The sequence below is a fragment of the Schistocerca americana genome, chromosome 1, assembly GCF_021461395.2.
Source record: "Schistocerca americana isolate TAMUIC-IGC-003095 chromosome 1, iqSchAmer2.1, whole genome shotgun sequence".
Taxonomy (NCBI): domain Eukaryota; kingdom Metazoa; phylum Arthropoda; class Insecta; order Orthoptera; family Acrididae; genus Schistocerca; species Schistocerca americana.
The window spans coordinates 617,488,006-617,505,270 of record NC_060119.1 but is presented as its reverse complement, the minus strand read 5'-3'; the positions used below and the strand labels follow the sequence as shown (position 1 = coordinate 617,505,270).

Here is a 17,265-nt window from a genome sequence, read left to right as displayed (position 1 = left end):
TTACTGCAGCCATTATTTCCAAAAGAAAATCTACACTGCACTTTCAGGCAGAATTATATCTTCTGCCACAGGAAGATCCTGAATTTCTGGGCCACGCTTAGGGTTCCACGTCACGTTGTTCCAAAAAGGAATTATCACTAAGCCATTTTATATGCTCTTTCACAATTTTTTGCAATTGGTAATAACTTTTGAGTTCAATATATCGCAAAAAATTTCTTCTTTGCTAAAGAAACACCATTAACAAATCTGCCATTGTCTATAGCTCCTCGCACTCCTATACTGGTAAAACAACTGAGGTGGCTTATGAAACTGCATGTCATGACTCTCTTCTATTCAGTTTTATTAACACTAAAACACAAGTCCCATCTTGTCAGCAGAGGGGAAATCATGTTATGCAATACTTGCAACATACAAGTTTAATGGTACAGAACTGAGGTGCAGCTCAGAAAACGCTGCAAGTCACATTAATCGGTAGCGCCTATGGTGTCAATGTTGAGGTTACTAAAAACACAGCACTAGTTCAAAATGCAAAAGACAGGAAAGGAAGTCAGCAGTGTTCTTGCTGCAGAAACTCCACATTCACTTCAAGTGATGGAGAGGAGCCACAAATAACCTAAATCTGGATAGCTGATTGCATCAGAATCCTGCTTCTTCCCATACTCAGTCCAATATCCCAACCAATGTATTAGCACAAAATTCCAAGTATGGAAAGAAGTGTGAAATTTTGACACAAGAGAATGTGTTACAATACACGGGTAAAATTAAAATAAAACACTGCAATAGAAAGGCAAAGGAAACGGTTAACATCATTAAACAAATAGCAGCATTAACTGAAAATACAAAAAATAAAATACAAAAGAAAGAAAAAAGATAATGTTGGGACATAAGAAGAAACAGCATGTTTCAATAGCAACACAAAGAAGGGATGTTATGTTGTTTTTGCCTATCATTAATAATGTTGGGCACATGGCTTATTTTCAGCAGATCTAAAAAGCTCATTTTATTTTTCTCTTGTTTCACTCTTTTTCTACATAATTCTTGTAAGTTTGACACACTTTTTGGTTTTCCATTCTCTTATACTTAATGAACAGCTAGCACACATATCTTAACCAGACCCCTACCTATTTTCAGCTCATCATTTACTTTTTGATTCCATACCAGTAGTTTTTACTCTTCTTGCTGTGTGTAAGCTTTTTTGCATTGAAGATGAATGCACTAGAGGCTTCAACTCATTTAACTTCATCAGCAGATATTAGATCAAATTTGTGTTTTAAACTTTTGCTTTTTTATTAAATAATGTAACATTTCTAAAATTTTAAAATCACATTTATTTCTTTTATTATTCTTCAAACAAAATAGCAGATCTCTGGTGAATAAGTGGGTTTTGAAATCTTAATTTGAAAACTGGTAGGGGATTGATTTTCTTAACTTAATTATGCCTAGATTTGCCCTATGTCATATTGTTGTATAGGGTGTGGCACAGGAACTTCCTTATTTGAAATGCAGTGCAATCAAAAGTGCGTGACTTAATGTCTTTTTTAAGATTAGTTCAGTAGCAATCATGTAGTGGGCAAGAGAGGAGCGCATGTGTGCATTGCGGCCTACTTTTCAAATAGATGTTTGGTTGTCAGAACTCAGCATGCATTCAGGAAACAGTTCAACATCACACCTGCGGGTCATGTGCCTGATGGAAAATCAATCAATATGTGGGTAGACACCATTATGGGTACTGGAAGTGTGCAGAAAAAGAAACCAGGACTTTCAAGAATGACCAGAATGCCTGACAACATCGAGAGGGTAAGGATGTCGATTTTGAATTACCCCAAGCGATCTGCACACAACCATGCAGCTGCCCTTGCAATTTCTGAATGCACAGTGAGACAAATTCTTCATGAAGAGTTGAAGTTTCATCCGTATAAGCTATCAGTAGTGCAGACACTTAATCCGCGTGTTTTTTTTTTCATGAAAAAATGCGTGTGAAGCCTTGATCAATGAACTGCCTCATGACGCCTTACTTCTCTTCAGCAACAAGGCACATTTTCATTTGTCTCGCTGTGTGAATAAACAACCTATGATGCAGTATTTGAGTGGCCCGAACACCCGAGAACTTCATGAGCATATAGAACATGTGAATGTTTGGTGTGGTCTATCTAAAGTTGGCATTATTCGCCCATGGTTTTTGAAGAGAATGATAAGGCAGTGGTGTTCTGAGCATTATGTTCAGATTATTGAACAGTTTTTTTTCTTCTTGAACTTGAAGAAATGGATGTGGGTGATGTCTGGTTCCAACAAGATGGCACCACAGCTCACACGTCATGAACATCGATGATCATGTTGTGTGAACAGTTCCCCAATCATCTCATCTCTTTGAGGGGCAATATCCAGTGGCCAGCATGCTCGCCAGATTTAGTGCCATGTGACTGTTTCTTATGGGGCTATCTCAAATCCTTGGTGTATACCAATTGTCCGCAGACCCTAGCTGAGCTATGGAACAATATTCGTGTTGCTATTGCCGAGATCAACAGAGACATGTCAGAAAAAGTGGACCGAAACTTCCGATTTCGACTCTCCAAATGCATCAAGCAGAATGGAGGCCATCTTCAAGATATTCATTTTCAAAACTTAATGGAATAAAACTTTAGATGTTACTCTTTGTGAAAAAAAAAATTAAATTGATGTTTCTAATACTTCCTGATTAGTGATTTTTTTTTTTTTTAAATAAGGAAGTTCACACGCCATGCCTTGCATTTGAACGATTAAGAGGCTCAAATTTTCTGAGCAGTGAGCAAGTTCACTAAGACCTGACAGTGAAGAATGTCACCTATCTTTATATTAATCCTTGAGGAAGTGTCACAGGATTACGAAATAAAGTTGTAATGCAGTAGCCTTTATGTAAAAAGAAAAAAAAAACAATGTAATTCAAAAAAGAATCACAGTTTAATTAATTTCATTTCACATCAAAGGAAATAATACAATGATCAAGAGAATATAAATATAAAAAAGTCAGAATGCAACAGATTTTATGGTAAGATACTATGAATGCTCTGATTACTATGGCAACTAAAAAATAAGTACATATTTGGGGTTACCACAGAGTTAAAAATTTCCTGCAATTTTGTGATGATAATTTTGTATCTACTAAATACAAACAGTTCCACACATCATACTCATCTACATACTCCAACTATATCAATGTGAAACTGAAGATTACAAAAAAATGCTTCCTACAGCTGCCTCCAGACAAAGGGGAGTTGGCAAAAGCACTTGATTAAATGATATGTTGTTCTCAAAATTTTGGCTAGGCAGTATTTTACAGTTTCTTCTACAAAAACATCCTGTTACAGAAAAGGTGCCAAGGTCATTATATCAATTCATTTGATGTAGTTTCATTCTTTTTACAACTTGATGGCTCAGTTAAATCCTTATTGTGCTGTCTGTATAGATGAGTTCGTAAACTACTCTTGTTCTTCATTTTCTTGCCACAGTGAGGACATATATGAGGTCCTTGGTGACTGTGTACATCACGTATATGGATTGTCAAGTTTCCTCTGTAGCCAAATTGACGATGACAGTAAGGACACGAAATGTTGTTATTATCAAAACCCCCGTATTTCCATTTTACACCTGCAGAAATGCATAAGAAGCATACAGTAAAACAAATTATGAAACAGTTACAACAATAACACTATTTACAAATGTAAATGACAATTACTTTATCAAACTTGTACACACAAAGGTGAGAGACAGGATAAAAAAATATTGATCACATCAAGACACAAAGTCACTGCAGCTCTCATAAAAAATCATAAGAGTTACTATGTTAATTGTTACATTCAGAATTTCGTATTAATTGTAATACAAACTAACATTGTAAAAAGAGATTTTCCTTTCTTAAATACACAAATGACACTAAACAGTAAAAGTGGTTCTAAACAACGATATTTAAAATCCATTAATAGCTAGCAAATTTTGCAACTGAAGGCTTATTTGATGCCTTCACACCTACAGCAGAAAGTTAGACCCTAGTCTCAAAGAAAATATATAAAAGAAATATACAAACAAGCAATTACTTGAACTCTTGACAGACATATTTCAGTCCATTTGTACATATTCAGTACGGAAATATGAAATTCCAGATGGAAATATGAAATTCCAGATATCACTGTTGTACCATTAATATTAAACACCTAACCAGGTGGAATCAGGATGGATGAGAAGCAAAGAAAATACATAGCAATGGACAAACAAAAGTTATTTCCAGGATGAATCAATGTGGCAACACCAAATATACAAAGTACTTCTGGAAGAAAAAAATGTACATGGTGGCTGGATTACATGGGGCTGAAATTCCACCATTGTTTAGTGTTGCCCGTTCACCTAGAGCACCTAAATATGCAAAGTTTCCCTTTTTGTATATCAGTGCAGTATAACTGAACATAGGTAACAGGTAAGTATAAAAGGGAGTGCATTACCTGCTCTTATGTATTATACATAACAATACTAGAGGGAGGGGGGAGGGGGGGAGACGGATGGGGAGGGAGGGAGGGAGACACACAGAGAGAGAGAGAGAGAGAGAGAGAGAGAGAGAGAGGTGTATATGATCACGCAAATTGACTGCCAAGAGGTTTGTTGAAGTATTTTTGAGACAATGTTTATGGAATGGATAGGAGGTGTTGCTAAATTTTTAAATTACTATTATGTGAGTGTTTGATGATTTGATAAACTGGGAAAATATAGAAAGTGCAACCAGATGTAAGTCTGGAGTGGTGAAGATGACCATTTATCCAATAGAAGTTTAGCTGCTATGAGTAGATTCAAAAAGTATATATTTATGATAATTTTTAAATATCTTTATTAATTTGTTGAACATTTTATTTATTGCCAGGCAACAGATTCTGCTGAACTTTTTTACCTCCTGAATAATATACAATATATTGCAATTTTAATTAGACAGATAATAAGAATATAAATATTCATAAAAAGGTCTGACAACTATTGATATCTTTTGTCTTTCATCAGTAAACAGCATTGACATCAATGTTGCAATGTATGCTGCACCCAAAAAATAAACATTCCCAGACTTCAGATGCACTGAAATGTTGTTGCTGCTCAGCCAAATTCTGGCTCTCTACATTACTGCACTAGAGGAATGTTTGTTCGCTTGACTAAATTAAAAAGAATTTCTTTTTGCCAATAAAGTAATGGCAAAATGCATTAAGGTTGATGAGTTGTGAAAAGAAATGGACAATAAATACAAGTAACAATATGTTAATTCATTATCACCTTCATTGTCTTGGATTTTGAAAAACATTGCAAACAGAACACGTGGCTATACATAATCTTTTAAAATACGCCAACTCCTCCTGAAACTCCCAGTATACAGCATCTAATGGCTTTAATAGCTTGCATAGGTAAACACCCACCTCAGTAATTAGTTTATATAAATTAATGATAAACTGTACTCCTCCCGACAAAACTGCATTAACCCACATAATTTGCAATGCCAAATAAATACAATATCCCATTTTTAATGTCTACAGATATTGAGCATAACCAATAGTATTGCAGAGCTGGTGGCATCACCAGTCACCATTCATAGTACATTTGTCAGCCAGATCTGTATTCACAAATCATAAAAACAATGACTTAGAAGAACAATCCACAGTGACTGCAAATTATACCAAAAAGCAACTGATTTGCCATGCTGATAAATGTGATGTGTCTCTGCTAGGACAACAAGCAATTAATAGTATCCGCAGGTACAGATGTACCCAGATGTACGTATATCTGCAGATACCAGTAGTAGTAGTAATTGTATTTGAGTATAATAGTCTGCATTGATGCATATATCCACTTGTAAATCCTTCATTGTTAAGTATATCTAAAAACAAAGATGATGTGACTTACCGAACGAAAGCGCTGGCAGGTCGATAGACACACAAACAAACACAAACATACACACAAAATTCTAGCTTTCGCAACAAACGGTTGCTTCGTCAGGAAAGAGGGAAGGAGAGGGAAAGACGAAAGGAAGTGGGTTTTAAGGGAGAGGGTAAGGAGTCATTCCAATTCCGGGGAGCGGAAAGACTTACCTTAGGGGGAAAAAAGGACGGGTATACACTCGCACACACACACATATCCATCCACACATATACAGACACAAGCAGACATATTTAAAGACAAAGAGTTTGGGCAGAGATGTCAGTCGAGGCGGAAGTGCAGAGGCAAAGATGATGTTGAATGACAGGTGAGGTATGAGTGGCGGCAACTTGAAATTAGCGGAGATTGAGGCCTGGTGGGTAACGGGAAGAGAGAATATATTGAAGAGCAAGTTCCCATCTCCGGAGTTTGGATAGGTTGGTGTTGGTGGGAAGTATCCAGATAACCCGGACGGTGTAACACTGTGCCAAGATGTGCTGGCCGTGCACCAAGGCATGTTTAGCCACAGGGTGATCCTCATTACCAACAAACACTGTCTGCCTGTGTCCATTCATGCGAATGGACCTTCATTGTTAAGTGTTAGATGAATGTCAGTACTATAAAAGGTTAGTAAAGTAAATGTGTCCATGAAGCAGCACCACATCCTGGTTGTAAGGTTAATTGAAAACTGCAAGTGTTCTTGGAAAGTTTGCAAGGTACACATTTTGCTAAAGGCAGATTTCCTTTTTACATTCCAGCTGCTACTGTTTTCTCTCCATCATATCAATTTTGTGATGCAGGGGTCCTTAATTTATGGCAATCTGTAGAGCATTTTTCCAAAGACATATCTGGCCATTTGAGACATGTGAACTTTCCACTATTCTTGGTCAATGCAAAAGTTTGCAGCAGAGTTAATGTTATTGAAAAAGAGTAAATAAAATTGAGAATATGGACACTTTCATGCACACTAATGCAAGGTAACTATATATCAGTATTAATGTAAAATTGTGGCCTTACACCAAACACAGATATATGAATTTGAATTTGTTAAAATATAATTGTGAGGTAGAATAAAACAGTATAACTAGGTAGTATAACATGTTAAAGTTGGGTGACAATAATTCAGTCTACGTACAAGCTTCTCATACATATTAAAAATTATGAAAACTTGAAATATCCATAGGTGCAGATGAGGGACTAGTGGATGTGGATGGGAGACCCATCCACACAGACTTCTACCCATGGGGTATGGGAGTAAAAGACTCACCAGGAAGCCTATGTTGTGGATGTAGCACAAAAAGCAATCTTAACAGCTGAAGTAATTCATTGGCGACAGAAAACTGGAAATTTCTCATAGTCAGTCAAATTACAGCACATGGAGTTTTGAGCTGCTATTCAGATTCAGATCCGGTGTAGATCCTTTGAAGCCATGGAATTTAAATTTTCGATAAAACATTATGCAGCCTGATGGTGGTTTCACAGCTGTATGGAATCATGTTCTCAAGAGCATGGACTGGTTTTTCTGTGCTTCCACACATTACAGCTGAAGAAATATGCTATGAAAGATTGCTCACAACAATTCATTGAGTGATGTGGTACAGCTGTAACACACTGTACTCACATTTGGAAGAACAGTGATTCAAATTTCTATACAGCCATCCATATTTAGGTTTTATGTAGTTGCCCTTATTCTTTTTCAGCAAATACTGGGATGGTTTCTCTGACATGGACAAGGCTGAACTTATTCTGCATCCTTCACCAATCCACACTTGTGCTTAATGTCTAGTGAGCTCATTGTTGATGAAATGTCAAACTGTAATCTTCTTTTCTTCCTTCAGAATGATTCTCCATGCACTAATGTAGCTCATGTTATGCCAAAATAATTGTATTTGCTGGTAGAACACTTCATAGTGAAAATTATATGGATTTATAGTCTCAGCAGCATTTTAAACAGTGGGCTAAAAATATGTTCACATTATACAAACCTAACAGAACATCTGTGGGTCAGGGTAGGAATATCCGTTCATTTCTTCCTGGATATGCCAATGAACTGTGTGTAGCTGATGAAACAATAAGGTACATTACTCCTCAAAGACTTCTATTCATTAATTGGGTCTGTATCATATTGAATTAGTGCACTTGATTGAGTTAAAGCAGATTCCATGTAATAATTATATCACCATAATAAATCTAATATTAATCAGATGATTCTTGTGTAGAAAGTTCATTACAGTCCATAACAATGAAGCTGAATGTCTGTTACCACAATGACTTTCCACAGCACAGTGAATATATCAAACATGAAATGCTACAAGACAAAATGTCAGGTGTGTAACTAGTAAGGTTCAGTCCTTCATGGCAGAAGTCACAATTTGTTACTGTCAAACTCCACCTCCTCCTCAATCCAATTCTAGATTGCTGTCACTCCCTCTTGTAACATACCTCATATGCCTATGAGAATGATGATAATTTATATGTACCAGTGAGAAGTACATTGGTTTAGCATAATTTCTAAGATATTTTGTGCCATGCAGCTGATTTAAAAGCAATACGCAATAACAACAACAAATTCTCATAACTTTAACAAAATCTGTATTTATGCAATGTAAACTCAAAGTGTGCATTCATCACTATCAGTACTGCACTTAGAATAATGACTGCGAACCCAAGTCTGCAGCCTAACCATTCATCATAGCAGAGGTGTAGAGGAGTCAGCAGGAGAGAATATTATTTCTTTGTTATTTATTCCTAAGTTGTGAGTCTGATATTTTCTTTTACTTTTCCTTTTACTGGGGAGTGAAGGGGTTCTGTCTTTCCCTATCACATTCCTTGGATTGGCTGCTTCTATTGGTTTACTCTTGAACTAAGTCAAAATTGTTGGCAGCAAGTGCAATCACAATATTGGTTTTCATGCCACTTTATTCTACAAAATTTTGTTTACAAACGGAATTGAAACATAATATAAATTCTTTTGTTAAAATGTTTTTATTTCTTTATTTATTGGGTGGTTATCAGTTCACTTTCTCTATTATCACCAGTCTCCTCAAGCCACTACCTCAGTTACTTCACGTCTATCGAATTTTGACTCTGTACAATTATTTATTATTATTAAGCGGTCACTATATCATGGCAGTTTTGGGTGGGGAGTGTTTTGAACAGTGGTTGCGTAAGATATTAGTAGAGGTTTAGGCTAAACCAGCACTGCCACCCACTGCAAACAACTGCACAGTAGCCACTAAAGAATAATTTGTATACTCCAATTTACGTTGTCTTGTGGAGTGCTTGTTTTCTTTTCTCATTTTCAGATGAGTGAAAAGACTAATAGCATAAAGAGATTCAAATGCATCTCTCATCACAACAAAGTAATTAGCAAATCCTATGATCTTTACATTAGTTCTGCTTCTGTGGAAGCACAGAACACAGACATAGGATGGCAGCCCTTCAAGAGGGAGGCAGGGCTTATTATCCCACACTGCTCCTCACCCCTCAGGCAGTCCCAGTTCTCATTTGTTTATGGTCACTCCTGACTGCCATGATATACTGTCAGCATAATACTTCCCTCTTATTGTAAACACACTGAGCAGGAAAAGTATATGTGACTTCAAATCTTTTCTCTTAAGTCAGCATTTTTCATTGTATTTTTGTCACAGTTAGTTCACCAAAAGAATAGCATCAACTACTGTTCTGTAACTGTTACTACACATCGTAATATTCTTAACAAATGTATACATCTGCAATTAGTAAAAAAATTCGATTGAAAATTTTGTTATTTTGTGTATATCTGCTATTTTTAGATACACTTTAACTGTAGTTCTCCTACCACATGCCCGTACATAACATGCCCCTCTACAACAAAATGCTTCTGCCATAGCCCCCTTCACTGGTCTGCACACTATAGATGCAGATTTGAATGTAGTGGGTGCAATACAAATAATGGAAGAGGAAAATAGCCATTAACACAGCAAAGGTGTAGAGATGTTGACGAGCACATAAACAGGATTGTAAATATTGCTGAACTTTCCAACAATGTCCATCTTCACAGCTAACTGGCTATCTCATACCTTGCCTCACACTGCTACCTGTCCATATTTCTTATCTCCGCCCCTTTCTTGCCCTCCCCACTTCGTTGTCTTCTCTTCGCTCCAACTGACACTATCGCTCACCCCAGCAGGGCTGCAGCAATGGGACAATGCGGCCAGCTGGGACAACATAGCTTTGTGTGTGTATGAATGTGTGTTTATGTTGGTAAATTAACACTGAAGAAGGACATTGCCCAAATGTTTATGAGTGTTTTCAATCTTGCTTTATGTGCTCATCACCAAGTAAATGGTGAGTTACATTTATTCCTTCAATTAGTTGATTTACAGACCCTACCAACATTATTTTCTCTAACATATCAAACTCATATAAATCATTTCAGGACTCAGTGCTGGAAATAGGTACTGAATAAAACACGAGATTATCAAGAGTGGAAAGTAACAATGAAAGAAAAAATAAATATGGGATAGTGATAAAAGAATTTGCGAGGAAGAAGAATACATCTGTCCTCAAGACATTTTTCCAAAATAAACCAAATAGACTTCAAAAGATGCAAACATGCAAAAATGAAATAACCTATATTTTATAAAACAATGAACATATTTCACAGTAATTGCCAGTCCTTAACAACTTTCAAATTGCAAATGATCATAAACTTATAAGATGCAGAATAAAAAGTAGAAACAAAAGTTGAAAGAAACATACTCTTCAAACAGAGTGTCAGAAATGTAGATTATGAATATTTATTATGAACAGTGAAATACACTATATTAAATTAAACATCAAATTCTACATCTTATAGAATGAAGATATACATGAATAGACAAAAATGCCAATTATTTGACATATGCACTACCACAAAAACAGATGTACCAAGAAAGAAAAAGATACAAAATCTCAAATAGAATAGGGCAACTATGAAAGAGGATGTAAGAGTTTTAAGTAAATCATAATAAGAACATGAGAGAATATACTGAATTTACGAAAATCATTTAAAAATGATTTCAATAGTGTGTGAAAAGATACAACAAAAATTTGGTAAAAGAGACAAGTGAGTGCAATAAAAATATAAAGAAATGGAAACAGGAACAGAACTGATAAAGAAGTGAAGTAAAGAGGATCCATATACGAAAAATTATTCTTAACAGTCCTAGGTGAATTTTTCAGGTAGCTTAAACTGGCAAAAAGGAGAAGCAATGCACATTAATGCAACATACCTGAGCCACATTTGTTTTGCTGAAGGCATTATACTTACTGCTTCTAGCACAACCGACTTTCACAACAAATGGAAGAACTGAGTGGGACAAGTTTGAAATTAAGACAAAAATCATTTATAATAAGATATAAACTGTCTTTCTATGGACATATTAAAAGTATGGAATCAGAGAGGCTCGCCAACAAGATTCTTCTCTTCCAGGAGAACAGGAAGACATAAGTTCCATGGGTGAAAGAAGTGCACTGGGATCTAGAAAAACGTGCGATCATGGCAGAAGAAATTGTGACAGGCAAATCTTTAAGAAAAAGGTTGCAGAGGTCAAGGATTTCTTCGAGGACAAAACGAGGAAGAACAGAGTATTCTCAGCAGAAGAACGTGCACGAGTGAGCCAATGGATAAAGGAGTACTGGCGAAAGAGGAAGGAAGTGGACTTTAGAAAGTGAGGGAAGTTGTGTAAACGTACTCAGGGAATTAAAGGTTTTAAGTTCTATCTTTTATTTCCTTTCAAAATGCATAAAGTACATATCACGCATAAACAATCTTAGGCCTAATTTTTCGGGTATACAAGTTTTGATTTTTTAACATTAGTTTGCATTAAGTTACTATATTAAGAGTATACACATATATTGGTCTTCCACATAACTTTAGTGACTCTTGTGACCTGCAGTTAATAGAATATTACTGTTATTGCCTAGATAAATTTTGTGAAAATATTGTAAACAACCATGAGCGAGAAGTGTTTGAGCTGCCATAGGAAAGTCAGTTCTGGGGTTCTGTGCAGCTGTAGTGACAGATGGATACACTGGGCTGAATGTAGTGGCATGGGAATCGGGGAAGTAAATGGGTCTCTTCCATGGTATTGCAGATAATGTTCAAGGGATAGGAAAATAGTGGAACAGGAAGGGAAGATTAGAGCCCTTCAGGCTGAACTGCATAGTGATAGGGAGGAACTGTTGAGGTTAATGGGGGAGAAGGGTGAAGACAGGTGGGAAGTGGTAGCAAGTAACAGGGACCACAGAAAGAAAACAATACCTGACAGTTTCATCATTGGCACAAACAACAGATTTGCTTTGCTACCTTAGTCAACTAAGGAAGAGGCTCAAGTAGATATAAGTGTAGTCAGCACTCAACAGACTTTTACTAGGAAACCAACTGTTGAAAAAAAGTAGAAAGTAGGAAGAATGTTCTGTTGTTAGGTAGTAGCCATGGAAGACGTGTGGGCCAAATCTTGCAGGAAAAATTAGGTGACAGGTACCAGGTCACAAGTATTTTCAAGCCCAGTGCATGTCTTAGCCAAGTGATAGAGGACGTAGGATCATTGTGCAAGGGTTTTACAAAGCAGGATCATGTTGTGGTAGTGGGTGGAGCAGGAAACTGTATTGATAGGGATCAGGGCTACAATATTGAGCGTGACCTGGTAAAAAAAGCATCTGCAATGAGTGATACAAATGTTGGCTAGGTTCCTGCTTTCTTGCAGTATGATCGGCCCCAACTGAACAGCTCTGTCAGGAGGGTCAATATGGAGCTAGATCAGCTGCTTCGGGCAGCTACTTTGTCAGGCATAGATTTGGTTCCTGTTGATGGTATTAGTGCATAGGTGGGACTTCACAAGACATGACCTGCATCTCAATAGGAAAGAAAAGGGTAAACTGGCTATGATGATAGCAAAATCTTTAAGGGGGTGGGGGGGCACTGAAACTCATGGGAGTACTTTTTGTAGGCTAAGATCAGTGTCCAATCACCCTACATTGATTGAAATTAAGCTTAATGAGAAGTTCAGACAGGTGGGTACTAGAGATGTGAAAATATCACATGATTCTCACTACAGTACAGTGAAAAATAATGTTAGTATGTCACAAGAGTCACATAAAAACACAGTGAAAAATAATGTTAATATATTGCATTACAATATCAAGAGGTTAAAAAACAAAGTAGATGAGCTTCTCGTTTGTTTAGAAGACTTAGAAACTGAGGGTGGAATAGGTGTACTATGCCTGTCTGAACATCATACAGTCACAGGTATGGAAATGGAAAATGTAGGTGGATATAAGTTTTCAGCACATGTAAGTAGCGACACTATGGAGAGAGGAGGAGTTGCCATATATGTTAAAATCTGTCATAGTGTGAAAAATTTGGAAACTAAAATAAATTGCATAGAGCAACATACAGAAGCATATGCATGTGAGCTTAAACTAAATAATGGCACTTTTATAATTGTAGCCGTGTATGGGTCCCCATTGGGAAATTTTCAAATATTTTTGAAAAACTTGGATTCTTTATTGCGGTATCTATCAGACAGAGGAAAGCAAATTATTGTCTGTGGGGATTTCAATGTAGGTTTTCTGAAAGAGTCTGATATAAATCTTGACCTTGGAGTATTACTTGGTTCTTTTAATCTGATATCAGTTATTGATTTTCCTGCTAGGGTGGTACAGGAAGGCAGCACACTGATGGATAACGTATTCATAGACCAAGATAAATTTAATCAAATAAAAACTTTTCCTGTTAAGAATGGTCTGCCTGATCATGATTTACAGTTAGTTACAGTATATGATATAGCTCCATATAGTAATGTGAAACAGTCCTCCCAAAATAGTGCATTCAATTAACAATTTAACCATTCAAAATTTTAGGGAAAGCTTGCAACAGTTAGACTGGGATGAGGTGTACAGGGAACAAGATGCTAATTTAAAATTTAATCTATTTCATGATACCTTTGTGAGTATATTTGAAAAACGTTTCCGTAAGAGAACAGTGAAATATAATTCTAAGAAACCATGCAAAAAGCCATGTCTTACTAAAGGGATAAAAATATTTTGTAAACGGAAAAAGGAAATGTATCTTATAGCTAGGAGGAGTAATGATCCCAAAACAGAGAAACATTATAAAAACTATTGCACTGTATTAAGAGGAGTTATTAAAAAGTCCAGGAGTAAGTGCATTATGTCTGAGATTAGCACATCTGGTAATAAAATTAAAACAATTTGGAATATTGTTAAAAGGGAAACAGGGCAACCGAGACCACAGGAAGACTGTATTTCTATCAAATATAATGAAAATTTTGTTAACAATAAGTAAGAAGTAGAAAACATTTTTAATAATCATTTTTTAAATAAGACTCCAGCTGTTCATTAGAAAATGCAAGGCAGTATATGGAAGAGGCAGTACCTATGCAATTTGATAAAACTGAAATTCAACCCACCTCTCCTCCTGAAATTAGGAAAATATTAAATTCACTCAAAAGTAAAAGCCCACATGGAATTTATGGCATTTCCAACAGAGAACTAAAAGCTTGTTCCCAACAAATAAGTAGGATTCTCAGCCACATATGTAATAGCTCCCTGAAACAGGACTTTTTTCCAGATAGACTGAAATACGCTACTGTTAAACCATTGCAAACTCACTTCTGACAGCTTTATCCAAAATTCTTTAAAAAGTAATGTATTCAAAAGTAGCATCATGTATTTGAAAAAAATGAAGTACTAACAAAATGTCAATTTGGCTTTCAGAAAGGCTTTCCAACAGGAAATGCTATATCTGCTTCCACTGATCAAATATTAAATGCTTTGAATATCTAAACATCACCCATTGGGATATTTTGTGATCTCTCAAAGGATTATGACTGAGTGAATCATGAATTTCTCCTAGATAAGCTTAAGTATTGTGGTATGAGTGGGACAGTGCACAAAACTGGAAGAATGCAGAAGGTTGAAATTAACAGTACAGATAGCATGCAAAAACCAGCAGAGTCCTCTAACTGCGGAGGTATCAAGTATGGTGTCCCACTGGGCTCACAGGGTTCAGTCTTGGGTCCCTTATATATCAACAATTTGCCACTCTATATTCATGAGGATGCAAAGCTAGTTCTTTTTGCTCATGATACAAGTACAGTAATCACACCCAACCAGCAAGAATCAGCTGAGGAAATTGCAAAAAAATGCCTTTCAGAAAATTATTAAGAGGTTCTCTGCAAATGGACTCTCACTAAATTATGAGAAAACACAGTTTATACAATTCTGTACAGTAAACAGCATAACACCATTGATAAACATAGAATATGAACAGAAGTCTGCTGCTAAGGCAGAAGACTCAAAATTTCTGGGTGTGTGCATTGATGAGAAATTGAATTGGAAGAAAATTACTGAAGACACAGCTTGCACAAATTAATAAATTCAATAAAATTTCAACTTTATTTTCATCTCCTGTCTTCTACTTATCCCTTCTTTACTGATCCTCCAAATATATTCATTTAGGCGAAGTTTTTAGTGATACATCAATGCAATGAAATATTCTCACATTATCAGTTGTGTCAATCCGTGAGGTGTCCGTGGAATTTCAGGATGCACATTCTCTCCTTCCACTGTGTGACAAAGTCACTCTGAAAATGTGAGGTGAGAACATTTCTCTCAAAACATTGTGGACACCCTACAGATTGACATGGTAAGGAATCCACAAAGCTTTTATTGCATTTTTATTTAATTCATAGGGAGGTACGTAAGGTATTTTTAGTATACAGCTGAAGATGTTTGACATGCGTGTGGAACAAAAGCAACCTTTGGCTAAAACATTTTGAACACGTAATGCCAATGACTAAGCTGTTGTATGCGACAATCACAGAAAGTTCTGAACATTAAAAACTGTTTTATGGGTGGATGCTCACACAGACTGAAGAACACAGTGACTTGATTTATGATTCATTCTGAACTGCCTTCACATATTCACAGAATAGAAGACGTACAAGTAATAAATGGAGTGCAGCAAAGCAGAAAAGGAAGAGCATGAAGAAAGTGAGTTTAAAGGAAAGAAACAGGATATCATTTATACTAGGCTTATCTGCAAGATATTTTATTGAAGGGCTGCAGTCTTTCCATTTCCATTATTTTATATGTTGTAACAAGTCACAAACATATAAAAATTTTGTGCTGAAAGGTATTCAATTTATAATTATAACAAATAAAATGTAGCCACAATAAGCTAACTCATACCAAGTCTGATAGGTGATGTAACCTGCAAACAAAAATGTGCAGACAGATATAGGAATGCAAATATGCATATTGTTTGACTACTGCAGTTTCAGAAAAATGATGACTACCATAATTATTAAAATCAATTGATCTGCAAAGCAAATGCCTCCTTTTCTAAATTAGTGTCCTTGAAGTATGAAATACACTGACAGAAAAAAATCACAACACAAAAAAGTAATTAATGTATAGTAATGAAATTTTGGGAATATATTTGTCTAGCTACCATATTGAAATGATTAACATTGGAAGATTGGAGATTAATGTAAGTGTAAGATAAAACATTGCAAATGTGAAATTTTGGTATATTAATAACTGCAGTAACCACCAAAATATTGAATGCAAGCATGCAAATATACATGCATTGTGTTGTATAGGTGCTGGATGTTAGTTTGTGGCATGGAGTTCCATATCTGTTGCACTTGGTCGGTCAATAGAGGAACAGTTAATGCTGTTTGTCAATAAAGATGGAAATGTCATCCGATGATGTCCTATGTGTGCTCCACTGGAGATCAAAAATACACACACACACACACACACACACACACACACACACACACACACAAACGCAACTCACACACAAACGACCACAATCTCGGGCTACTGAAGCCAGACAGTGGCTTCAGCGGCCAGAGACTGTTGCCGTGTGTGTGTGTGATTTGTGTTTGTGTGATTGTGTGTGTGTGTGTGTGTGTGTGTGTGTGTGTGTCTGTGTGTGGTGCCTATTTTCGAAGAAGGCCTTATTGGCTGAAAGCTCATTTTCTGACAGCCTTTTTGTTGTGCCTAGCTGTGTTTAGTGGTGAAGTTGGACCATAACCTAAACTATGTAACTGAGGATGATAGATAGGTGAGAATGCTCTTTACACTAACTTGACAACTTCGTCGGTCATAGAATAATAGGACAAGCCTTGAGTGACTCATTCTGTTGAATGTGTAAATGTAAACTTGCAGGATTTGCTCATATGAGATGATCACAAATAGGTGTCACTGATGCATTACCCATCATAGTTACACCACACATGGTGTGTCCTACATATGAATGTTTCCTGCAAAGCTGATCAAACAGGCTTC

The 17,265-nt window shown here is 36.3% G+C and overlaps 1 protein-coding gene across 2 annotated transcripts in view; it reads right to left on the bottom strand.

Annotated features, from left to right (window-relative positions):
- Window positions 1-2,985: 2,985 nt before the first annotated feature.
- LOC124607350 (broad-complex core protein isoforms 1/2/3/4/5-like) overlaps window positions 2,986-17,265 on the bottom strand; it is a 331,766-nt gene continuing 317,486 nt past the window's right edge. For both annotated transcript variants that reach the window (XM_047139655.1, XM_047139663.1), the window contains exon 6: window positions 2,986-3,624. In XM_047139655.1, the coding sequence (XP_046995611.1) occupies window positions 3,362-3,624 (263 nt within the window). In that variant the 3' untranslated portion in view covers window positions 2,986-3,361. The remainder of the gene's footprint in view (window positions 3,625-17,265) is intronic.